General features: G+C 30.5%; 1 protein-coding gene across 2 annotated transcripts; it reads left to right on the top strand.

Moving 5' to 3' along the window:
- Nucleotides 1-26,275, top strand: Osi23 (DUF1676 domain-containing protein Osi23). 2 transcript variants are annotated; one of them, XM_088225416.1, is made up of 6 exons: nt 1-62; nt 9,355-9,607; nt 13,415-13,617; nt 17,207-17,349; nt 22,995-23,185; nt 25,522-26,275. In XM_088225416.1, the coding sequence occupies exons 2-5, from the start codon at nt 9,413-9,415 to the stop codon at nt 23,183-23,185; spliced, it is 732 nt and encodes a 243-aa protein (XP_088081542.1). In that variant the 5' UTR covers nt 1-62; nt 9,355-9,412; the 3' UTR covers nt 25,522-26,275. The 2 variants fall into 2 exon arrangements, with proteins under 2 accessions (XP_088081542.1, XP_088081541.1); XM_088225415.1 differs by lacking the exon at nt 1-62 and having other exon boundaries at nt 22,995-23,170.
- The last annotated feature ends 144 nt before the right edge of the window (nt 26,276-26,419 follow it).

Raw genomic sequence — 26,419 nt, 5'->3', positions numbered from 1 at the left:
AGTTATCGATTGCTTGTGATTTGTTGCAGTGTGCTTGAGTGTTTTTTGAAAAAAAACTGCTGGTAAATATACTCTTAAAATACTCGAATAAATAAAAAAAACAACCGACAATATTTTGATAAATAATGAGTAGTACTAATTTAGGAATAATATAGGCAAATCTCGCTCGTTACTAGTGTTTTGTTTATGACCTTTTACACGTATGTATGTATATGCATGTATATTTTTTACTATTTAAATTTTCACATTTTTCTGCCTACTAAATTTTTGATAAAAAAAAAAAAAAAAACTTTACCTGCAAAATCCCACAAAAACAGTAGTTCAAAAATTAATTATGTTTATGTATAAATGTATATATGTATTATTGCATGCATATTGTATTTTTTATTTTTTAGACATTGAATGTCCATGGGGCTTCTACAATACAAATTTGCTTATTTATGTATTATTACATACTACATAATTATGTTTATGAAGAAAAATAGGTAGCAGTTATACAAAGGTTCAAAGTAAAGTTGATAAAAAACATGTTTAAAAAGATATAATAGAAATAATTCAAGTTCGTAATTTATTTGTTACAAAGTGTAACTTAATATCTGAAAGAATAAAGAAAAATAAAGAAATCAAAAGTACATACACATATTTATATAAACAAATAAAGAAAGGTTATTTTATCAATATAATAATTAAGTAGCAAAGGACTGACTAATTTAAACATCGTTTTTACTGGTAACTTATTACATTGTAAGTACTAGACATCATTTTTAATTTAATTAAAGCAGGCGAAATATTAAATATATCAAAAATAGAGACATGTAAAAATAGAGATATAAAATAAATATAATAAATACATCAAAAAAAGAATAAAAAAAGTAGTAACTTCGAAACCGGTCGAAGTGTAATTAAAAAAAAATAAGTGGTTTATACAAATTTATAAACTAATAAGTGTAAAATGTCATACCACAAAGTAAAAAATGTTTTTGATAACAATAATATTTCAAAATGGTTCAATTTATTGGCATTCATGTGAAATCAAAATAACGGAGAGAACTGAGAATAATTTGTTTGAAATGATTTTGTGTGGAAAGTACATCTAAGCCTGGTGGTTTTAAGTATAGATGTAAATATTGTGTTGTAAATGTATATTAGACTATTTTAATCATAGAAATAAATAAAATAAATAATGATAATAATAAAAATGGAACCCTTAAACTTATTTTATTAACTAAGCATGGACAATCTATAACATTATTCATAATATTATAAAGGATGACAACATCAGCTACTATGCGTTTAATTGAAAGGGAGGATATGTGCAAATATTCTAATAACAAATTATATGATATCTCAGAAAGATCTTATAGTTAACATATCGTAGGAACTTTCTCTGGACTCTTTTATATATGCATTGAATAACTTTAATGGGCGAGCATTTGAGAGCTAAAAATACGTTTGTATGAACCCAATTATTTAGCAACAGAAGTCATATTGTGCGAAATTACTAACAATTATTTCATCTGTGTAACCGCATACATATAATTTTTAAAAGTAACATAAATATTCAAAATTATTTGGGATTATACTACATAAACCATCAAAGATGGGACAGAAATGAGTCTTCTTACACCACTAGAACAAAATTATATTATGTGTACCACTCAATGGTTGATAAAAATAAGTCTACCTATAAAACTGAGACCATTTTTAACTATTTGTCCCACTGGAAGTATGACACAAATACGCATACTTATTTAATTTAAACCAAAGTTTAAAAGGAACAAAGTTGTTTATTTATGTTTAAAGTAGTCGTATTCGTGTACCATTGATGCAAGCACTCACAAAAAACATTTTTTCATATAAATTGTAAATTGAACAAAAATGCAGTTACACTTGTACGTCACATATCAAATATATATTATTTTATATTTAATTTTAAGGTAGAATTTTGACCAATTCATCTTTTGACAAGTCTGTTTTTTGATTGCTGGAAAATATTGTTAAAGCTAATGTGTACCTTGGAATCGCCATAAAAGATAAACTTTCAATTGGCACTTATGATCATATTTTCCTGGGAAACTCTAGATTGCTTTACGGACATGGTCCAAGTTTTCTCGATGATTGAAAAAGTTTTTGAGTTATCTGCTTTTAACTGAATAATTATTTTATGAAAGTTTGTACCTATAAGCGAGTTTTGTTGAGTGAAAATAACAGAAATGATAATTCTTTCATAGAAGTTATTTGTCCTTAAAAATAAGCACGCTTTTTTCTAATTGTTGGCCAGGAAACTACGCGTTATATGATTTGTAAAAGAAAAAAAATTGAAACCATGAAAATATTTCAAGCTCCTTAAGTAAATCAAGTACTATTTTTATGTTTTAAAAAAGTGAAGAGTGTAGAGATAAGAATTGAAAATTCGGAGTTTGGAAAATTTTATGAAAGGATTTGGTCGGATATTGTCATTCTTACTCATGACCATATCGGAATTTCACGAATGACGTTGTTTTAGTTTAACGATTATATTAGATTTGTTGAAAAATTAAAAACTCAATATCCATTTTATGTCAACTTTGCTGAGAGTCTCCTAGTGGTCAAACGTTCAGCGCTTTGCCTACGATGCAAGAGGCCTCGGGTTTGATTGCCGACATGATTGACATGAAATATTTATTTAAAGAGGTGATTTCACATTCGAATATTTCATCGTCGCTGGACTGGCATCTGAAGCGCGAGACTGATCATTTTATCTTCTAACGAAAATGGTCGAGATACGCTGCAGTCGGTGAACCAATGTAGAGCCGTATGCATCGTTAGATGCCGAAACGAAATGATGACGCATTAACCAGTAGACCACGATGCAGAATAAATATTAATCTTTTAAATTTCAGAATTTTTACGAGAATGTAATCATTGGTTTTATAATATTCGTTCGGAGTTCTGGTTCCATTTTCCATAAAAAATATTATTTTTTATTTCTCTTGAGCACGAGAGATTACGCTAGTCTCGAAATGTTTTTTTAAAATAGCAGAATGTCTTTTTTAAGTAAGCAACAGTGTGGAAAATGGTCCATAATATTTCTATGGGAATGCTTCTGTTGATGCCGATAGCAATTTGTATTTTTCGAACGGACGTGGGTGGACAATAAACCATTTTGCTCGCATTTTCACGATAAAGGGAGGCTAAAAAGGGGCAGTCCATCATGTTATCACTGTTGTGTGATTTATGATACGTATTTATTATTTTTTACGGCCAACGAAGGGTCTGTGCTTGTCATGAAACTGGTCAGCTTATTGTTATCTATTTTTAACCTAAAGTTTTCGATTTTTGCGCACATTTGTGTGTACATACGCGAATTTATTGTGAAAGGACAAAACCAACAATAAAAAATATATAAAAATGTGAGTGGTTTTAAATTTGTTTTACCGACTATATTCAGACTTCTGAAAACAAGAATCAAGGCAACACAGAACAATCTGTACCATAAAAGGTTTAAGATGTTTAATAAGTTTCCGAGAGAGATTATAGATGCCGGGTCTATCGCATCATTTCGTAGGATGTTTATTAGTAGAATAACAAGTTAAAGTTTATCTTGTACAACTATTCGAAATAAGTATAAAATATTACATTACATTAAATAATTATTTTATTAACAATTGACGTTCATTTTATTATTCTCATTCCACCCCAAAGAGTGCCTAGGGAACTGGGTCGGTACACCAGCAGCAACGTATCTTGATTTTTTTGTTACGTGAAGGTAAGATAATCAGTCTTACTAGGGACTGAAATTAATGTTCGTAAAAACACATTTTTAAATACATATTTAATGTCCCTCTGCTTAATGAGACCTCTTGCACGGTAGCACACCTGCTGAAACGACATCTCAAACTCACTTAGCATTAAACAATCATAAAAACCATTTAAAGTATGAAATATTTTAAAAAGAGCATAAAAAATAATTACTGAATTGTTAAAAGATAGAATAATAAAAACAAATGTTTAAAAAATAAACGGAGAATGTCGATTTTTGTCAAAATGAATTATTGTATAAAAAAATATTTTAAAAAAAGGTAAAAATATTAAAAAACTAAATATACTTTAAATTCACATACCTAGCTAATTATTATTTTTTTTAATTCGTGAAATTTATAAGAACGAAAGATTTCTATTTATTAGAAAAAGCTTAGCAGTTAAGCCGTAGAAAAGTATTTTCAATTACTCAAAGTGAAATGTTCTGAGCGTAGCTTGAAGGGTTTTGAAGGATTTATTGCCATTAAAATATATACATCCCTTGCAAACACTAAGCTTTTCTCATTTTCTAAAATATTTTATATTTACCATTCGATAGAGTGATCTGAAGATCCATTGAACAAAAATCCAGCTTGTATTTAGCGACAATAGCGACAATAATATCTTTCATGTTTTTATTCAATGGGTAATATTCTCAGATCATTTTAGATTTATCTACCGGAGAAATATTTTGAAATGCCACAAAATAGCAAAATGGATATTTTCGAATATAAAATTTGTTTTGCCAGTAAATTATATCCTCAATTTAAATGATAATATTTTCAGCCCCGAGAGACATGAAAGTATTCAAAACGATAGAAAATAACTTTGCGAAGGTTTATTATGACACATCTTTATTCAAATGAAAGAAATATTTTCCTATCCTATCTTTTGATGATTTCCGCTTACTCTTATACCCAAATTCATTGAATGCCGACTGCTTTTTCATATCATTTTATTGTCATATCTACGTCTTCAGAAGAGGAAAAGTAAGTCGTTAGCAGCTTTTGAATACTTTATTTATAAACCGCCAATTTTCTTCACATGCCCTATCGTAAAAGATGAAAAATCTCACAACAGAGAATATTCTAACCATATTCATTATGCAGTTAGTTGAAAAAACATTAAAATAATATGTAAACTTATAATATTAGAAATCAAACACTGATTTGAGTCAACTGAACACTTACTCTTTTAAGATTAACAAATTACAACAGGGATGGAGAATACCTTAAATAAGGGAATATGGATGTCAAGGCATTTACAGGGCTTATGACCTGTCATTGGCTGGTTTAAGTGGCCACTTTACACACTGTGTAACATTTACCATTTTGCCTATGTTTGAACATCCATATTTTTACAAATATAAAAACAGAAATTTCGTGACAATTGTTTCGCCTTGTTAGAGTATTTTCAAACGAATGTGAAGACATGGATTGAATATCCTTATATAGTTATATGGTTCAAGGTCCTTAAATAGAAAATAAAAATAATCTTATGAACTATAGCATGTACATTAATCATAATTGAGGGAAAAACCAATAGTTAAGGGCAAGGCTAAGTGTATAATAGGTAATGGGGAATTTAGGTATTTATGTTTGAATTTCGGAAAAAATATAACAAAGCAAGTATTTGTTGACATACAAATATGTATTGTGAAATAATTAATGAAGCTTTATAGTTTTATAACTTGAGATAATTGTTGTCAAAAATATATCAATAATATTATACTAGGTTGATATTCTTTTTAATTTTAAAACATGATTGAATTATTATGAAGAAATTTATATAAACGTATTATTTTACAATATTTCTATTTTTAAGAATTTCTTATCACATTATATAAATGTAATTGTATCATGATTCATCTATTAATTACGCGTCATGTAAGCATGTACATAAAATGACAAAGTGAAGAATAACAGTCTATTTAAATATATTTAATAGTGGTGATTGGTTTGTTCATTTATTATTTTAAAATTAGGGTTATTAAGATATTTATGAAATTCCATTTGTTCAAGTATATTTAGTTTACGGCCTTTGCTTTCAACATGTAATGGAATAGGTTTATTTGATATCTGAATTCTATGATTATTTTCAATTGAGCGATTGGCAAATTGAGAATCTTGTTTTATTTTTAAAAGGATCTTATGTTTTCTGAATATCTAGTAAAGAAAGAACGCCCAGTTTGCCTTCTAATATTGTTTGATTTCTAATGTTGTAAGTTTAAATATGGAGTTCTACAAAATAAACTCCAAAGCAATCAATAAATTAATATGTCTTTAAAAAACTTACTTCAATTACTTATTGGCTAATAATTGAATCAAATTTCATTTGTCAAATGCAATTATTTTTAAAGTAATCTTTTCAATCAGTATTGGAACATAAGTTAAATTCCTTAGATTGTGTAAACGCAATGACTACACTTCAAGTTTTAATATTCCGTCAAAAGTTTGAAATGTTTGTAAACATGATGAATTTCAGACATACAAGGAAAACATTTTTGAGAAGGGAATATGGGAGTCTAGGGATTTACAAGGCTCAAGATGTTTGCTTTAACATACTGGGTAACCTGAGATTAGGTAATGATCGCTTGATAATCACCATCTCTTTTCATCTTATTGAAATTATATGCGCTTCTTGCTAAGTGATCTAAATAGATTACATCTCTTTCTCTCAAATAAATGTTTTATGTATTTGTCTCAAGGTACTCGATATTTTGTGATTTTCGGAGATCCTGATGAACAAAATATTTCATTTAAAATGATCTAATATACCTAAAAAAACTTATGTGCTAAGTTTTACTTAAAAAGCTTACATAATTATAAGTTGAGTTAGCAATATTCACAGAAGTTGTCGAGTTATTAATTAGTTAAGTGCAATTTGCAACGCAGCGCCGCGCCGGTTGCATCACAGAAACGGGCGGGTAACGGCGAGATAATTCTAATCTTAATAACTCCTTAGAGATAAAACAGTCTACCCTGCAGGGGTGAATCGTGTATAGAAACGATTATGCACAGCTTACTTTAACTTGACTAGCCATAATAATGTTGTATTGTAACTTTATTTATAGAAAAACAAATCAATAATTACCATTTATTTTAAATCATTTCCACTGTTTGTATTTTTATCCGAATAAAAATATTAATATCAATAAAGCGCGCCCAGCTCCTGCGGTGTGCTAAGAAACTAGCCGATTATTCCAGCTTATTTTTTCATACAAATAAGTATACTATATTTTGAATGTCTTAACCCCAGTGCGGAGTGTTTTCTCCTGATTAAACTTGCAGTTTTTACAAATTATTTGAAGATTCTTGATTTGGAAAACAGTATTTCTAACAGTGTTTCTTGAGGATTTTTTTTCTTTGAGATGGTACTTTTGACATAAGACCATAATTACTTTCATACGTCATATAGCGCTCGATGCGGCTGTTTTAAGCATAATTAATTACTTGAACAATTCAGCCAGTTAACATTTCAATTGAATACCTATTATCGACTAAATTCATAGTAGTATTTTTTAATGAATTATGTATTAGAGTAATGGATAATCTCTATTCTCTTATCTGTAATAAAATCATCGTTTGCTACTGCTACCCTGACTACAAACGTTTAGACATACTTAAAACATTTTTTTTTAATAATAAGTATGACATGTGATATGAAGCATAAAAATTGAAATGTATTTTTAGGCGTTGATAGTTAAATAATTCAGCCAGATAAATCTCGCCCACATCTATAAAGGTTTCAGCTTTTTACTTTTAAAAAAGTCAACAGATGGAAAAGTTGAGAAAATATGATTATTTAAACATAGGCATAATGGTGAATGTTACACGGCGTGAAAGTAGTCACTCAAGCCAGACAATGAATGGTTATAAGCTTCGTAAATGCCTAGGCTTCCACATTTGTTTCAATAAATTTAGTTCATATACTTTTTTCATCCTCATAATTTCAAATCTAAAACTAAATATAATAAAGTGCAGGAAATATTAATGAAAACATTCCTAAATTGGAAAAGTATCGCATAAATAAACCAAATTAGTACTGCATTTATTATTTCAAAAATATTTTTCACTTTGAATATGATTTGCGAATTCTGAGAAGTTATTATTGTAGAGACATATTTTTTGTTTTTTTATTTTAATTTGAAATTTGCGTGAAGTTTTTCCAATGTAAAAATTTAGGCAATTTAAACAATTTAATTGATACATTCTCGAACCATTCAAATAATTGACCTAATCTTTAAAATTCAATAAGATTTTACCTATGTTATTACTAGTATAAAATGCAGGCCTATTGTTGTTAGATAAAATATGAGTGATATTATTAATAAATGAAGTCATGTATAAAATTTTATGCCAATTTATAATTACTAATTAAAAAAACAATTAACTATCATTAATTTAAGGCCGAAAAATAATGCATTAAATGTTGTCAAATTTAACTTTGTAGAAAACGTTATGGTAAAGTGTGTATTGTCAAAATATACAGATTATCATTTGTCTGTCTATTTATAAAAATATAATCGAAGATTAAACCCTTATGAAGAAAATAATCAACGATTTATCTTCACATAATTATGTAAGAAAAAACTCGTAATTTTTTATGCAAATCACAAAAAATCGTAAATTCTTAACAGTTAGGAATAAAATCATAAGAAATATGACAGTAATTCTGAAGCTCGAGTAATTAAACATTATGAACATTATTTTGTCTTCAGATAAAAGCTTTTTCAAGCACGTATTTCCGTAACAGAAACTTTTACTTTATAACCATGAATAAAAACAAAAAGATATTTTATATTCTAAAATAATTAAATATTTACAATATTATTTGTTGTTATTTGAAAATTCAGTATTTAATTCCAAAGACATTTTTTTAAAATAAAAATATAATATTATTTACTGATTAAAGTTTTTTTCAATTTGTCGGAATAGTTATATAGTTTGACGATAGTCATCGATTCACGTTGAAAAATAAATTATCTAACCAAGAATACAATATTTTGAATTCAAAAATGTTTTGAGTATGTCCAAATGTTTGCAGACTGGCTGGATTTCCTCTCTAGGGAGTTATTCATATTTAAATTTGTTGCAAAATAGAAGGAAAACATTTTCACGAAAAGATTATGCAAGTCTAGGAATTTGCAAGGTTTATGACCTGCCATTGACTGGTTTAAGTGGCCACATCACATACTATTCAGCCGGATGAATCTCACCCACACGATAAAGGTTTCAGCTCTTTTACTTCACAAAAGTCAACAGATGGAAGAAGTGAAGAAATGTCCACAAAACAAATTTAGATCTGAATAAATCCACAGGGAGGAAATCCAGCCAGTCTGCAAACATCTGAACATACTCAAAACATTGTTCAATCATAAAAATTATTCAATTATGTAATAAAATATTTATTTTTCCACCCACTAGAATTCTGATAGTACAGTAGAAAAGATGCAGTTCTTGCCAGATGATTTTTTCTTCGGAGCATCTATGTACATGACAGATATTAGATGAAAATGCAATGTTTTAAGCAATTACCCTTTGTTTAAAATTAATGATTATTTTATTTTTTCAGAATTTTTGTGATTGTATTTTAATAATTTATAAGAAGTAGGAAAAACAAAAAAAGTACAATGAAAACCTGGATTCTAGTACCTTCGTTTCTTTTGCTGGTTTTTTGTGGTTCAATAAATGCCCTGCCTGAAAATGGCCAGCAAAGTTATCCTAAACCCGCTCCAACTTCAGAACATATCAACAGCTTCATGTCGGACTTGTGGCTTGATGGTGCTGAAGTGGTCCGAGTTCTCTGGAAAGATTGTGCCAAGAAGGTAATACTTTATGCTATAATTGACTAAATACACTGAAAGTACATGATTAATTTACATCTGAAAAGGCATGAATATCTAAGAATTTTAATAACAGCACGCTATATGAAAAAAAGGTGGTAATATTTAACTAATCAATTAGTTTAATTGATGATCATTTTCTTATCCGCAACCAGTAGTGAACAAACGAAAGGGGGAACTTTAAGGTGTCAGTCAAGGAATTATAAAATATTGCAGTATAAAACTACCAAACAATATTATTTTAATCCGAATACTGTGTAGTTGGAGATTCAATGCAGTTTTTTATGGACCATTGGGTGTGGTGATAGTGAATAATAATGAAAATCTGATCAAGATCTGGACTTTTTTGGTTTAAGTTTACAATTATTTAAACGAGCACTAAATAAATAGTCCATGTCTTGTTTTGATGTCCCCTATGTTTGTCAATACTTTTTTCTTCTTTTTTATGGTTTTACTATTTTTATATTGTAATATTTTTACTGTTGGAAAAAAATACAGTCATAAATACTGCTGCCAAGACGTTTTTCGCCGTAAAATTTCTAAGGTTTAAATACACGTCGACTTTTATTTTGCTTTTAACCCTAAGCGCTCCATACTGTCGTCCGTGATTATCTCCCACGAAGCGTGACTTATCGATATTTTAACATCTTTCAATCGCTTTATCAGATACATTATAGGTATTATATTTCCATACCTTTACATATAAATTTATTTCATTTCCTCGGGGATAACTGACGGGCTCTTTAAAACAAAAGACACATTTGACTGTCAATACAAGTTCAAAAAATGCCGTGAGTTGTAAATGTAAATTTTCATTATCATTTTCAAATACAAAGGGGGTTTACTTTATTATACTCAACACAATTTATTAATATTGAAATTTGTGAAAAAGTTTGTTTGGAGTTATTCAAGTTAAACTATATTTGAATATTTACATATCATGCTCATGGTTTTGTATGAAAAAAATCAAATTTTCAAGCGAGAAACTTTGAGGGTTTGGTAATATGTGATGTTTTTACGTTTCAGATTTTTTCCTAATTTTTTTAAAAACAATTTATCTTTAACAAAAGATTGCGGAATACACTATTGTACATTTTTCTTAAAAAAACATATTTTAAGGATATTTGTAGGGTTCCTAACTTAATCGAATGGAAATTTGGGAGATAAAAAAAACAAAATATGTATTTTAGAGTGTACTTAGACCTTTTTTCCAAAACATAATTTTGATAATTATTTGTAGAGAATCCTTGAAAATAGAATTCGCCTTTTGCGATTTCAATATATTTTATGATAGCAGACAATTAAATTATTTTCTCCAAAACTGCCAATGTGAGCTAGTGGATTTTTTATTTATTTTATTTGGGAAAAAAACAACAGTTTTTACATATATTGTATACAGAAAGTAAGAATACATATGAACGAAAATTGTGAAAACAGTCAAATCACAGTGGTGTAAGATATTGATAAAGTACATTATCGGTATCAAAATAAAAGCAATTAACAATTGTTAGGCACTTAGTTGCAAATAAATTAAATTTCTATATACTTACACACAGTTACAAAAATAAAGTTTATAGAAATAAGATAAATTTAAATTTAAAGAATAAGAAAAGAAAAAAGTTATTTAAAAATAATGTAAAAGGTACAAAAATATAATAATGAACATATAAATACATACAAAATAACTGACATTGTAAAACTAAACGGGTGTACTGTCTACAAGGATTTTTCTATATTTCATATAAGAGAGATGAAAAATGTCTGCGTAACCGGAGAGAACAGTATTATAATAATGACATGCTCTAAAGAAAAAGTCGTTTTTCTTTGAGTTAGTCCTAGGTACTGGCAAATTAAATGTAGTATGGAGTCTTGTTCTGTTGGGTACAAAGTATTCTAAAGAATTTATAAGTAAAGGGCAGTCTACGATGTTGTTTACCAGTTTAAACAGGAATAATTGATCTGCAATCACTCTTCTATATTCCAGAGTTTGAAATGAATTTGGTGTACAGTGAAATTTATATTTTATTAAATTAATAAACCTCTTCTGTACCTTTTCAAGGTTTTTTTTACATATTTTATATTGGAGATTCCATATAGTTGATGCATTTTCTAATTGACTTCTCACATATGTGTTTTATAACAATATAAATGTTTTTGAAGTCATTCGACATTCGCATTAAAAAACCTAGCATTTTGTATGCCTTACGCAGCCAACAATCTATTAAGATGTACTTGAACTAGATAAAATCAATATGTAATAACACTGACCGACCTGGTGTTGAGTCTTCTTCTTTGTCAGCGATCAGCTCGCGCTATTGGATAAACTGATGGTCAGGAAAACTGCATGCACACAATTGTCTGGAGTCTGGAGGTGGCGCGGCGGATGATGAAGAATGGCGAAGGATTATAAAATGTTTCCGGCGTTGTGCAAGTTAAAACGTTAAGTTATTTTCACGGCAAAATAGCGAAAAATACTTTTCAACAATTAGAAAAGCATGCGAACATAACTCGTTGAAAAAGCGAAGAGTGGCGCGGAAGAAAAAACAGTGTTGCCAACCAACAAAATGTCCCGTCAGGCGTGGCAACCTCACAAAACCAAAATAAGCCAGTATCTACTTACATGCTATTCTTCTGGCTAAAATACATTGAAACAAATTATCGGCTCAACCAATTATTATTGAAAAACACAAGTTATGTTTTCTCAAAACTGTACTTTTCAACACTGCGCATTTGCGCGTTTTGGCTGAATTTAATTTACTTCGCCAAAATAAGCTACGTCGCGTCGTTTGTGACAGGGATTGATGAATAAATGTAATTAATAGCAAAAAATCGTTTTTTTATGCATATTCTTTTTAAATGATAAAAGAAAAATATTTGAGTTTTTATTATTTGCTCAATATTTAAATTTTCAGACCATTTCCTAAAAGTCGTAAATAACTTGTAATAGAAAAATATAAATCGAGTTGTGGTTGAATGGGATTTGAATCTCGGACCTTTGGCCCATGAGTCCACATACTAGCATGGGATCTTGTCATAATTTTTACGGTTTTAAATTTTTTATTTGAAAAAAACCCTTACGTATTTCTAAATTTTCCCATATTCGTCTAAGCAATTTGAAAAAAAAATCTACCCCCTTTATTTCGTTTGCTAAAACTTCACAAACTTTTTGCATCCTGCAATAGATTCCGCACAATTTTAGCTGTATTCTGGGAATCAATACGAGGATGACCAAGGAAGACGTGACATGATCAGATAAACCAAAATCTTAAGTCTGGTCATGTCAAAAGCAGACAGAACCGAAGGGTATGTATGACAAGATGTATGAATGTGGAAGAAGCTAGGAATATATGCCAGGATAGACGTGTGTGGCGGTGCATTCTCTCTCCCTACCCCTACGGGGAAATGGCGTGACGGTAGTAGTAAAAAAATAGCCACTAACCGGTAGAATTGTGAAATTCCGGGAGAATCAGCAACTCTGGCTGTGTGCCAAAATTGTAATTGTATTTTTTTTTTCTTATTTTTACTAATGAGAAGATAATTATTTTGGTCCCATTTAAATTAAATAGATCCAATAGACAAAAAAAAACAATGCAAAATTGTCCATGAGTGTAATAAAATGAGCACCTCTATTACTGCGTAATATATTGTTATTGAGGAAAGAAACTTTAATAATAATTCAAATGTATCAATCTTACTGAAATCTCTTGAGAATTAAATTCAGTTTTTGTTAACAAACATTTGGAGATATTGAAAATAAAGTTGCAATCTAATGGAATTTTTTTCTTGTAGTTTGTGCAGAACGACTTGGCTACAAACTTGAGCAACGAGTTCTTCCCCCAGATGATGAAGTGTGTGAAGAAGAAGACATTAGTAGCTCTTGACCGCTCTCTGAATTCTGACGTCATCCCCTTGACTCAGGGCTTCCAACTGGTCCGGTTTGAAAAGGTCAACAGGCAGGGGAAATCGTTCGATTCTGAAAAATACGAAAACAAGTATGAAACTATCACTGAAACCCACAGACAGAATTAAAAATTTAAGATATTTGGAGGCACAAACATCGATTTGTCTATTTTTGGGCGGATGAATAATACAGTTTTGCGTGTGAAATAGGGCCGTTATTATTACTGATTATTTCGCCTCAGTTAGCACGTTAGCGAGTCTACTATATGCGAGTTCTTAGGTTCAATTTCTTGTAGGGTCGACATCAAATATGTACTTATAAGGTGGATTTATGTGAAGAGATTTAAATATAGAAATAAGTGAACGCAATGTGATCCATTATTGTTCGAACAAATAATTACGTAAACGTTTTTGGCGTCATTTTCAAATTATCTGAGTACTGAAAGAGATAATGAAGAACAATTACATCAGGTATTAACACATTTTTCCAGACATATTCAAACAAGTGGTCAGCCATTTTACTTATCATCATCTTTAAACCCTTGTTTGCACCCGATGGTGCATAGAGCACTGCATTAGTAAACCAAATGCAGCATAGTTCCATCATCTGTTACATGAAAGTAAGGACGGAAAACAAAGAAATATTGCAGTTCGAAAATGCTTTAAAATCAATATTTTACATCCGCCCTGGCAGGAATTGAATCCAGGACCTTTAAAATGGTGAGTGAATGTGTCAACCACAACACAACCAGGTGGACACATCTCCACTCGATTCTTTGAGTAAATAACACTCTGCTAAGATTTTGGTTATATTTCACACGCAGGACTGTATTTTTTACCCGCCTGGGCAAAAAATATCTGAATAAAGAACAAATGTTAAAATAAATATAAAAAAAAGTAAAAGGGACAATTCAAATGAATTTCGAAACTGATAATGCATAAAGAAATTGTGGGAAAATGCTTAGATGGAAATGCACATTTTTTTTTTCTTTAGTGCTAGTAATAAATATCTATAGCGCATCTCGCGTTACAAATCAAAACGCATACAACGGTAGCCACAATCTGTATATTAAACAGAGTGTTAGGCAGATGGTTTTCCAAATGGAATAGGTGGTCAAGGAAGGTCATTGCCGACTCGATCAGCCCCAATAACCTGGACTTGTTATCATTGTCATTTTTTTAAAGTTTTTAATAAAAATTCCGATATTCTTAACTTGCATGAAAAAAAGTCGTGGGTTAAACCGCCAAAACGATATTTTGTTTTCATGTTAAGTGTAATAGTAAAATTAACATTTGGTGCAGGTATCACCTTGAAAAATACTTATTAGCTATCAAATTTTCTAAAAGAGCTAAAAAACTCTCTTTCAGCAACTTTGATAGGTTATTATTATTTTTTAAGCTGATAGCACCAAGTTTTAATTTTAATAGAACATAAACACACTTAACATAATAACAAAACGTCATTTTGGCGGTTGTGACATTGATTATTTTATTTTATCTTAGAACGTTTTAAATAGGCAGAATATTTCAATAGTACTCGAAGACACCCTTTTCCCTGTAAATACTAAGAAATAAATCAGTATCCTCCCCAGAAACACCACTGATAGATGAGTTGTAATATATTGCCATAAGGGTGATGATAAAATCTTCCTATACTTTTGCTGTTCATATCGGGCCTTACTTATAAACCTGGTATAAAGTTACGCCTAGGCACAGTGGTAAAATAATAATAAGAATACCATCTTTATTCTACCATTGTAATGAATATAGTATTTTCATCCGTATTTTACTACTTTATTTATTAAACACTTTATTCAATATATATACAATACACAAATACAACATATATACATATAAAGGCAGGCATATTGCTTTAAGGCAATTTTTTCCTACCTACGCTAACTGTTCAGTTTGGAAAAATTACAAGGGCATGGACGTTTTGAATCTTATGATTTTATACAAAATTACAAACAAAGATTAACTAAAAAAATAAAACATATTTAAAATTAATACTTCACTATGAAGAGAGGAGAGGTGGTGGGAAGAACCGAGGCGTACCTTTATGGCAAGTTTATGAGTAAGGCCTATTGTGTTTCAACAGCACATACAATACATATTCTACACATACATACATATATTTTGTGAACTTATGTATATCCCAACTTCTACGGAAAGTGTCTAATGAAACAAACACAAACACACTCACAGTTAATCCGTCGTTTTACTGTTTTTATACACAAAGAAACTTAGCGTACATTTACTATTGATGTAATATGATATTTTATAAGTATAAGTTTCCTTTAACATCTTAAGACAGTGAAAACATCCTATCTACATCTACATACGAGAAAATAGTTTTAAAGGTCGTGAGCCTTCCGATCGGTTTCAAAAAACAAAATACCCGTTTCTAACTTGTTAATGTATGAACAGGCAGTGCGCAAATGCCAAAAGTGAACAGGTAATACCAGAAATTTGAGACCAGTATATCATTTAATTGAATTTGTAGTTCATAAAAATTAGTTGAGTATGATCCATAAAAACGGTAAATGTGGCTAAGATTTCGGTTTCTTACGAATTTATATTCAGTGTCGACAAAATCGGCGTTTATTTTAGTTGAGTACAGTTTTATTCTTACAATAGGGAAAACAAATAATGAAGGAAAATTCATCATTATCATCATTCCCCTTCCACTCCTAATGGTGCATAGAGCACTGCATTGGTACACCAATTGCAGCGTATCTCGATTTTTTTTTTACATGAAAACAAGATGATCAGTCTTACGCTTCAGTTACTAGTCCAGGGACTATGAAATATTCTAGTGTGACCACACTCTTTCCAATAAATATTCCCTATCAACCATGTCGGGAATCGAACCCGAGACCTCTTGCATGGTAGGCAAACGCGCTGACCATTACACCACGAGGTCGACGGAAAAAAGGTACATGAAATAATTGTAAGTTTGGTTGATAACTATCGAACAAGGTATCACCTGTTCTAGAATTATTCCTCAGCTATTTTTTTTAAAGCATTATTTTGATTATATCATTAAAAAAATAAAAAAAAAACAAAAAAATATTCATACATTAAATGAAAATAGTTTATTTATTTATTTATTAACAGAGTCCATTAAAAAATGGCGTTTACAAATCGTTAAAATACAAAAAGGAGAACCAAAAAAATTTAAATTATTGTTATCAGACAAAAGGTCCATGTCATCATGTTATATCAGTAGGTACTAAAACAGTTTTCCATCATGAACCATCAGGTGATCATTGTAAACAATTGGTGCATTAAAGGTTAAATTACGTTGTGCAAAAGAACTTTTACGCTTAGGTACACTTAGCGTTTGGCGGCCTCCGTGGTGTAGTGGTCAAGACCCTTGACTCACGCACGGAAGGTTCCGGGTTCGATTCCCGGTGAGAACACAAAAATTAAAAATGTGAAAAAAAAAAAAATGTAAAAAAAATGTAAAAGCTTTTTTTCTAGCTTTGCTCTTGTGTTCTTGTTGTGTTTAATATACAACTATTATTTTTGTTTCCCAATTTCTCTTAGTTTAACTTTCAGGTGAATCGTCTTACATGTCATACTTTTAGATTTATAATAATGGTTATGACTCATAAAGAGAAATTGAATGCCATGTTGAAATGTGTTTCGGGTGTTAATAAATTGTTTTCGTTTTAGAAATTCAACTGAAATGAGAATGGCAGATGAAACCATTGAGAAGGAAGACTGGAAATACCTTGTATTGGAAAGAATGGGTAGAGTGTTTAACACCCACGTACTGAAAGTCGATCTTCTCCCTTCCGACGAGAAACTTGAAAAAAGTAAGAGAAATGTTTTTATTTTGTTAATATTTTAATGTTCAATTAATCTTAATTTTCAAATATGATTCATTCCGCATAATTTACACACATTACGTTTAAATACCCCAAATACAAACACGTTTTATTTTCAATAATGATGGTATTCTTTTTTTTTATTAAATCAATTTCAATAGGGTTGTAAAGTACATTCACGGAGACTTGACCGCTGTGCGACACACGTGCGCACCATGAACCTACTCCGTGATATCACGTGATTGGCCCCATTTCAAACGATGGCAAAAATCTTATGATGACACGGTATGATAAGGGTGTATTGATATTTATTGGATTCCGTATTTTTATTTTGTTTTATTTATTTATTTAATGCCAGACGAATTACATTAACCAGTACATCATAAGGCCGATTAATCTTCGCTCGATTTTTACCCGAGAGTCGTTGCTCATTGAATTTCAAAGAAACACAAAAAAAAAATGTCAATCCACATGCCTTTTACTGGCCGCGTGGATTTAAACAATAATCGTAAATTGTGCTGTTTTATGTCTGATATCACGCGACTGGTTTGTTTAATTTGATATTCCTATAATACTGAACACGGTATATCTACTTAACTAGTGCCACGGACTCGTGGGTTAGAGGTCCGAGGTTTGAATTGTTTCTACTATAACTTGATTCCCAATTTGTTATAGTGCGTTATTTACGGTTTGTTGAAAATGGTCCCTAAAATTTTGGTGAAATAAGAACATAAATATTATTGGAGAAAAAAAAAACAGATGTGTAAATTACTTCAAATATTGGGCGAATTGTTTAATTTTAAATGGCATTTATAGTCACCGAAAAGCTTTTAGAAAGTAGGAATATAATTTTGACGCCTAATTTTAGAAGTACCTCTGTAAAAAAAGTTTTTCATCACGGGGGATTTGTTTTGGGAGTTTGTTTCCGTAGCAATTTTTCCTATAAAATTACCCTTTATAAAGGCATTTCATTTACTTCTAAAAATAACTTTTTTTTAAATGAGGAAGTTCATGTGTTCGTATTTATGTATCGTATTATCAGCGCTATGATTATTTGAAGTTTCGTAATTTTGAAATTACTCCGCCTGCGACGTTACAAGTTTAAGTCGGAGAATTCTGCTGATAGGTAAGTTGGCTTCCCAGAAACCAGAAATCTATTACAACACTATTGTGATAGATTTACATTGGTTGATTCTTCAGAACTTGGGACGAAGTTCAAACTACATTTTCGAGAAACTAATTTTTACAAAGTGTAAGAAAACATTTTGAATATCCAATTTCCCGTAGCACTGAGCTTTCTCATTATTTGTGGGATAAAATGCACCTTGAAAAACTATAATATCTTTGTACCTTATGTCAAAGACATTTTTCGCTCTAAAACTTGCCAACATTTTTGAAGTACGAATGACAAACAACATATTTTGGGCAAGTTCCTCAAAGTGACTGAAATGTGCCCTTATTGAATAAAATGAATTGTTATTTAGTATTTTTGATCCCTAACTTATTTTAACCAAAATTTGACTTCTAGGAATTACACTCAGAATAACATAACTTCTATGCAATCAAAGGTTAACATTATTTGACATATTTACGAATATAAGTTTTTTACAACCGCCATATAACCGAAATAGAATTTTTATTTCAATAACAATCTGCTTACTTTGTATAAAAGTAAAATCTTGATCGGGTTCATGTATAATCATACTGTTACAACATTCAATGTAAAATTGTCAATTGCATAAGAGCAAAATTAAAATTATCGTGTTGAACGTATTTTTCTTTAAAGTGTTAATAACATAATTGCGAATACATTAAAAAAAATCAAATTAATGTTTAGTATTTAATTAGATACGACGACGTTCTGAAGTTTTCGCGACACATTTTAGATAAAATTTTGAATGAAAGGGTTTTATTTGTGAAACTTTGGTAACATTGTCCAATCTACATTTTCTATGGAACAATAACTTAGTGTTACAGAAAATAAAGTTTTCAGAGAAATCGAGTACAAATACTCGTACTTCAATTCTTTGAATATAATAGAAAGTTATGTTCAAAGAAATGTAATGAGCATAATAATATGTAGATTGAATCATTTGAGAATATTTCTTACAACTTCGCTACAGATAAAGTTTATTTGTATTAGGCATGGTCAACCTTTTTACAGTCTGGGTCAGATTCTATCGAAATAACCACCCACAAACACAAAACATCCATCTGTTTTAGTAGTCAGCGAAGACCACGTAAAACGAAATCCAAGTATTTAATCAAAATAAAACAAATGAGCTGGGGTGGAAAGTCAAGATTCTCGCTCAATAAAGTGCACAACAGTGAGCCAAATGGATAGGCCATAAGATAAGTTTGACTCAATTCTGACCTTTCTCTTGACGCTCAAATTAGTAGAACGATAAGTTCATGCTTCTACCAGCTGAGACAAATTAAATGCATACGTAAAAATTTGACAGTGGATGCCGCCCGTCAATTAATAAATGCGTTTGTAGTGTCTAGAGTCGATTATTGTAATGGTATCTACGCAGGTCTACCGATGAACAAAATGACTCGACTACAGTCTGTATTGAATGCTGCAGCAAAATTTCAGCCATATCACTCCAACTTTTTCGGGAATTTCACTGGCTACGTTTCTGACTCCGTCGGTGAACCTTTTGGTTTAAATATTAATGGAAACAAAACTAAACTTATGGTTTTTAGCCGAGAAAGTCATCTAAATGTAAATCTCTAACTCAAAGGTATCAATATCGAGAGAGTGAAACAGTTTAGGTACTTAGGATGTATCATCACAGAAGATCTAGACCCCGACATTGAGATACAATGCAGAATAGAAGCAGCCCGAACAGGATTTGACTAAATAAAAAATCTTCTTTGTGACGATAATATAAACCTTAAACTGAGACAACGAATGGTCAAATATTATAAATGGTCTGTTTTACTGTACGATGTAGAGACGTGGACTCTTAAAGTTAATATTATAAACAGCCTTAAAGCATTTGGAATGTGGATCCACCGTAGAATGTTAATAATATCTTGGACCAATATGATAACCAACAATGAAGTATTACGTAGAGCCAATACTAATAGAGAACTATTCACCACTGTTAGGCTCCGGAAGATTTCATATTTTGGCCATGTGTTGAGAGGTGATAAATATGCCAAACTTCAGCTTGTCATGAAGGGGAAGATCGAGGGACGTAGAGGAGTCGAAAGAAAACAGCTTTCCTGGCTTCGAAACATCCGAGCATGGACCAGGATTAGAACTGTGGAGGAGCTGTTTCGCACTGCTCAGGATAGGGAAGCTTTTTTCCAAGTGATCGTCAACGTCGGGGGGACCCGAGATGACACGTGAAGAAGAAGAAGATGTAAAGCGACCTTGAGGTATTATATTACGAAAATGGCGCTATATAAGTTATCCATAATAATAATAAGACACCCAGGCCTGCTTTTTACGTTTCCAAAGGGCATGTGACAAGTGACCGAAGGCACACATTACAGTGACATGGATCAGATTATCTCCGACATGCGTTGTAGCGGGTACGAGGTAAAGAGACAAGCGGAGGATAGAGACGAGTGGAGACTGACCATACATGAAGCGAACCAATCGCACAGATTGTGACCCGCGAAGAAAGACAAATGATGCACTCTGCATTGAAATAATGTTCTTGTTAAACAACTGCAGGCATAATCCTGTAAGGTTCTATTTTACATCACACATACTGACGTGTTCTGGTTATCTAAAATCGAGTTTGACGTTTTTTTTCTAAATTTCTTGCAACAGAGGGAAAACATTTTTAAGAAGGGAATATGGAAGGCTTAATTTTTTCTAGTGTTAGTTCAATTTTATCCGCAATTAAAAATACGCTTATTAAAACTACTCGTACGTTATGACCCTTAGTTAAAGCGTGTATTTTGTTATTATTGAATATGACATGATATCTTTTGATAATAATTTATTATTTAACAGTTAAAAATCACATCAAGCTCGCTGATAATATTAATTATCAAGGAATTATAAAAAAATAATCATAAAATCACACACAAGTCCGATATTTTGAAACACAATATTTTGAGTATGTGCAAATGTTTGTAGACAAGGCTGGATTTCACAACCTTAGGAGTTAATGAGTTTCAATCTGATTTCAAATTTCAAAGTAATCCAGTCTTGTTTACAAACATTTGAACATAGTCAAAATATTTTTGATTCAACTAACTGGTGTAAACAAAGTATAAAAATTTAATAGTATTTTCTAGTATTGCCTAATAGGCGAAATAATTCAGAAAGAAGAATCTCCTCTCATCAATAAGCCGACAGATGGAAGAGTTGAGGAAATGTGGATGTAACACTATAAAAAGGCCACCTTAAACAGCCAATGACAGGTCATAATCCCTGTTAATGCCTAAACTTCCATATCCCCTTTCAAAAAAATTTCCCTGACAGTCGCAATAAATTTTGATGTATTAAGTAAATTTTTTGATCAAATTTCCTCAGGCCGGATCAAAACGTTCCACGGGCCAGACCCGGCCCGCCGGCCAGAGTTTGCTCACCTGTGATTTATATAAATACATTGGTATAACTTATCTTTATAGAATTTATTATTCAAACTTACTGTTACGTACGTAGGATTAAGAAATTTTATAAATAACACGCTATTTTACTTACGGATGAAACTTTTATTGCCAATCAAAGCAACACAAGATTTTTTCTACGAATCTTGCTTAACGAAGCTGAGACCGGTATCATGTTATCTAATAACTAATAAACATAACAGTTTTTCCAAGAACTGGTGCTTTGTTTGTTTTTTAAATATAAGACTGTTCCTACAGTAATTTGCTATGCAACATTTTAGTAAAAAAGAATGAATAGATTATCATCATACCTATTTTGCTCTATGTCCGGGCGGACCAAGAATACAGTTCTGCGTGAAACAGAACCATAATCCTGGATGATTTTTTTAAAAATAAAAGATAAATATTTGCGTTCTTATGAAAAATCTAAATATTTATTTTGGCGGCCATTTTCAATGAGTAAGTTTATTTAAAATAAAAAAGAAATACAATATTACAACTAAATACAAATCTATAAAGATTTAATGCCTTTATTTATTTCAAAGTTTCCCACTATGCAAAAGAAAGTAAAAAATCTTTCACGCATGAAAAGGAGTGACTTATTATAATAATGTGTTTTTTGTAAATATTTTAAACATGAAATGTGAATGAAAAGAAAATAAATAGAGTGTTTTCAATGAGTGCTCATAAAATAATTATAAGAGTAACTTTTTACTTCTTTCGTAAGTATGTTGTATTCATGACTGCACTTATTGTTTCTAAATATATAACTCACTAGTAGAAAATGAGAATCAAGTTGTGGTAGACTGGGGTTAGAACTTTGGATCTCTGATCCGTAAGTCAGCGACACTAGCCCTAAGGCCATAACCTGATTTCCATGAACTCGATGGCTACTCTCAGGTTGAAATCTTGAGAAAAGAATGAGTGTGCAGATGTTTCTCTATCTTAAAAAACTCCCTAGAGGGTTAGTCCAGTATTTGTCTACATAAAAATGTACCATTTCATTTTCTGTATATCTTTTATAACGATGCTAATTTCATAAGTTTCTTTCTTTTTAGCTGAATTTCGTCATCGGAGGCGTCATCAAATGGTCCAAATGATGATGTTTGGAATAATGTCTATGGGAATGATTTTGGTTCCAATGGGTTTCCAATTCCTGGCAGTTCTAGGAGGAAAAGCTCTTCTTCTTGCCAAACTTGCTCTCATACTATCTTCTATTCAAGGACTGAAGAAGGTAGGATTTATTTAGGTACTGTGATTCCTAATTCATTTTATTGATGAATCTTAATATATTATATAATACACTTAAACGACAAATGAAATATATATGGCCGCAAAAAAGTCGATCACATAAAATATTGATGACCATGAAAAATCAATATGAAATAAACACATTAAAAAAAAAAATATTTGCGATCTAACGATATTCACAAATATTTATATTTTTAAACAATTCTTAAGCATAGTGGGTGCTTTAGTAATTGGACGTGCTAAAATAATTGGACACTCTAAAACTTATGTTCAAAATTATCTACGTAAGAATTTATCTCCCCCATATAATACACTTTTTTTGTGCTTTATCTTAAAATGAACGCATTTAATAAATTCACTTTTGACCATTAGATTTAGAATGACTGATTACTAAACCATGTTTGAAAATGGAAATTTAATTGTGGTAACGGAGTTTAAACTCCAGACTTCGTCAAACGTCAGAACCAGTGAGTCCGCGATATCACCACTTTCAAAATTTTCCTTCTGTTAAAAAACACGCACTATCCTGGATTCAAACTCTTTAGATTAGAAAAAAAGAGTTCATATATCTTTACATGAACTCTTTTTTTCTATGATATATTTTGTTGCCCTTTAATGATAGGAATATTTTAATGTTTTTTAAAAATATTTTTTATTTCTTTTTATAATTACTATTAAAAAAATACCATGTAATCTTTTACATAATATTTTATTTTCTCTTTCTTATGGTACACAAAAATATTATAACTGTCCATTATTCATTAACATTTTCTTGTATACCCACGAACAGGCCATGCCTTTGTGAGATATTTTTGTTGACTATTTTTACTATTAATATGTATTTCATTGCTATGTAATTATGCTTTATTTTTAGAATACTATGTTTTACCTTTTATGTATATTGTAAAAAACAAAAAAAAATCACCTACATACTAGGCAACGCCTAAAAATCTTATTTTTTCAATTTCCATACTTCTTCATGGACCAAGTGGATTTATCAATAATATTTTGAGTTTGTCCAAATTTTGGTTAAGTGGCCACAATACACAGTGTTAAAAGTGGCCATTTAAACCAGCCAATGACAGGTCATAAGCCCTGTAGATGCCTAGACTTCTATATTACCTTCTCTTAAATGTTCTTCGTCTCTGTTGTAATATGTTTATGTTAAAAGCTCCCCAGGGAGTTGAATCCAGTCCTTGTCTACAAAAATTTGGACGAACATAAAATATTGTTATTCTACTTTATCTGAATTAAATTTTTAAGAGAGATATTCACAACTATAGTAAATTACCAAAAAGTTGGCACAACAATAAAATCTTTAATATTTTTTTCTGACCCTGAAATAAGTTTTGTGTATATATCTTTGTAAGTTAAATATATGTTTTGTTTTCTATAAACAATAATATTCGAGCACCCGATGAAAAATAGCAGTTGATTTTTTTTTATTTTTTATTTATTTAAATCTTAAAGTAGGGCACACGTATCATACATATTGTTATGTGTGTTCTAATAATAACATTGCAAATATATTTAATTTATAAATTGTTTATCACATATGTCTTGACCATTATTTTAAATTTTGATATGTTTTTTTCTTCATAAATATTTTTTTCCATTTCGTAATACTTTTTAATTGCTTTAAATAAAATTGAATTTTGTGACTTTGCCTTTTTCCTAAATGGAAGTCTAATTTTGTTCTTTTCTCTAGTTGCTGGTTCCGATCAATTTTTTTCCAAAATTCTGTTTTTTTATTAGAGTTTATAAGTTTATTGGAACGTAAAGCTACCATAAATAGTGTAAGTCTTGAAATTCACGGTTTTGTTTATACTTTTCTTTACTTGTATTCAGTCACTACCGGTCTATATGTTATTTATTTTTTTGAATGGAATAAATGAAACACTAAAGAAGGTAAAATGTTTTTTGTATTCACATTTTATGTTAAAAGACATCTGTCGTAGACAAGACATGTAAAAAAAGATTAGCTTAAAAATATGCTTAGTAATAAAAAAAAACACATTTATTTCAAATAAAACAAAATGATGAAGATTTTTTTTACGGACATTTACTCTACATTTTCAAACATTTTTGTAAAAAAAAAAAAAACGTATTTTACGCTTGGAACGTTTTAGACTCTGATGAATGAATGACGTGATAATTACAATTATTTTACGATCTGAAGCATATCGCTGATATTAATCGACCACTGTTATCCGAATCACCACAAAAAAAAATTTTTTACTTTAAAATTAAAAAGAGGAGGTTGATTTTTTGTTGCGTGCTTTTTTTAAGTCCGTGTCTTTGTAATAATAAAGATGAATAGATATTTTGTTCCAGATTGCTACTAGTCCGCTAAACTACGGGTTATATCATAACTTTCCAACGACCTCATTCGATGGCACTTTTGAGAAACGGGGATATGAGAAATCGCCACAGCAACCTCCAATTTACAAATACGAAGAATGGGTTCCACCCTTAGAAGACAAACAATCCAATGATTTTATAAGATACCGCTTTGATAGTGACAGGAAAATGTGGATGTCAGAGGGTAATAAACAGTTAAAGAGATCTGTTTACAATATGGCTCCTGCGCAGAACGTGTATCCGGTTTACAGCGCATCTCCTAGTGAGGGTAGTTTTAGCCAATATCAGTCGCAACTTTACCCAGGACTTATCCCTACTGTTCCAGGATTAGCGGAAAACTTTGGTAATACTGGTGGTCAACTCCCTCAGGAGGTAATTGCTGAATACACAATTGATCTACCTGTTAATAAAGTGCAGCTCAAAAGCTCTGGGCCGTTCTTAAGTTCATAGAAAAAAAAAAACAATTTTATTTTGAAGTATCATGAAATTGCTAATGTCTACTTCTATTAGAATTTTCATTTTTATTTTAGTATAAAAATTGAAGTAAATTTGAAACTAATTTTATTTTAAATCTATCAAATACACAACGTGCCTTATTAATTTATTCTAACTTTAACATACATAATGATAATTTAGTAAATATGAACCATGTTTTATCGTTAAACAGTAGTTCAAACAATGTGTTCACAAATAAGATTTGCTTTTTAAATATACCGATTTCGACAAACTGTACGGGTTTTATTTTCCCATTGCCCAGAACACGAATTTGGACTAGTTACACCAAAAAAGTTAATAATAGTAACAATTAAATTATTGTTACGTTTTTCGTCAAAATTGGTTGCTTAATTTTTTTTTTCGCCGTGCAACCAGT

This window comes from Micrasema longulum, unplaced genomic scaffold, assembly GCF_059751315.1.
Source record: "Micrasema longulum isolate JH-2025_06_02 unplaced genomic scaffold, ASM5975131v1 h1tg000357l, whole genome shotgun sequence".
Lineage (NCBI taxonomy): Eukaryota > Metazoa > Arthropoda > Insecta > Trichoptera > Brachycentridae > Micrasema > Micrasema longulum.
Note: the sequence above shows the minus strand (reverse complement) of the source record. Positions and strands in the feature narration are given on the sequence as shown.

Excerpts from the sequence above, each read along its gene's own strand:
- Osi23 (XM_088225415.1), top strand. The coding sequence starts at position 9,413 with ATGAAAACCTGGATTCTAGTACCTTCGTTTCTTTTGCTGGTTTTTTGT. Across the intron at positions 17,350-22,994 it reads CGACGAGAAACTTGAAAAAA|CTGAATTTCGTCATCGGAGG; the intron begins GTAAGAGAAATG and ends CTTTCTTTTTAG. Across the intron at positions 23,171-25,521 it reads CTATTCAAGGACTGAAGAAG|ATTGCTACTAGTCCGCTAAA; the intron begins GTAGGATTTATT and ends ATTTTGTTCCAG.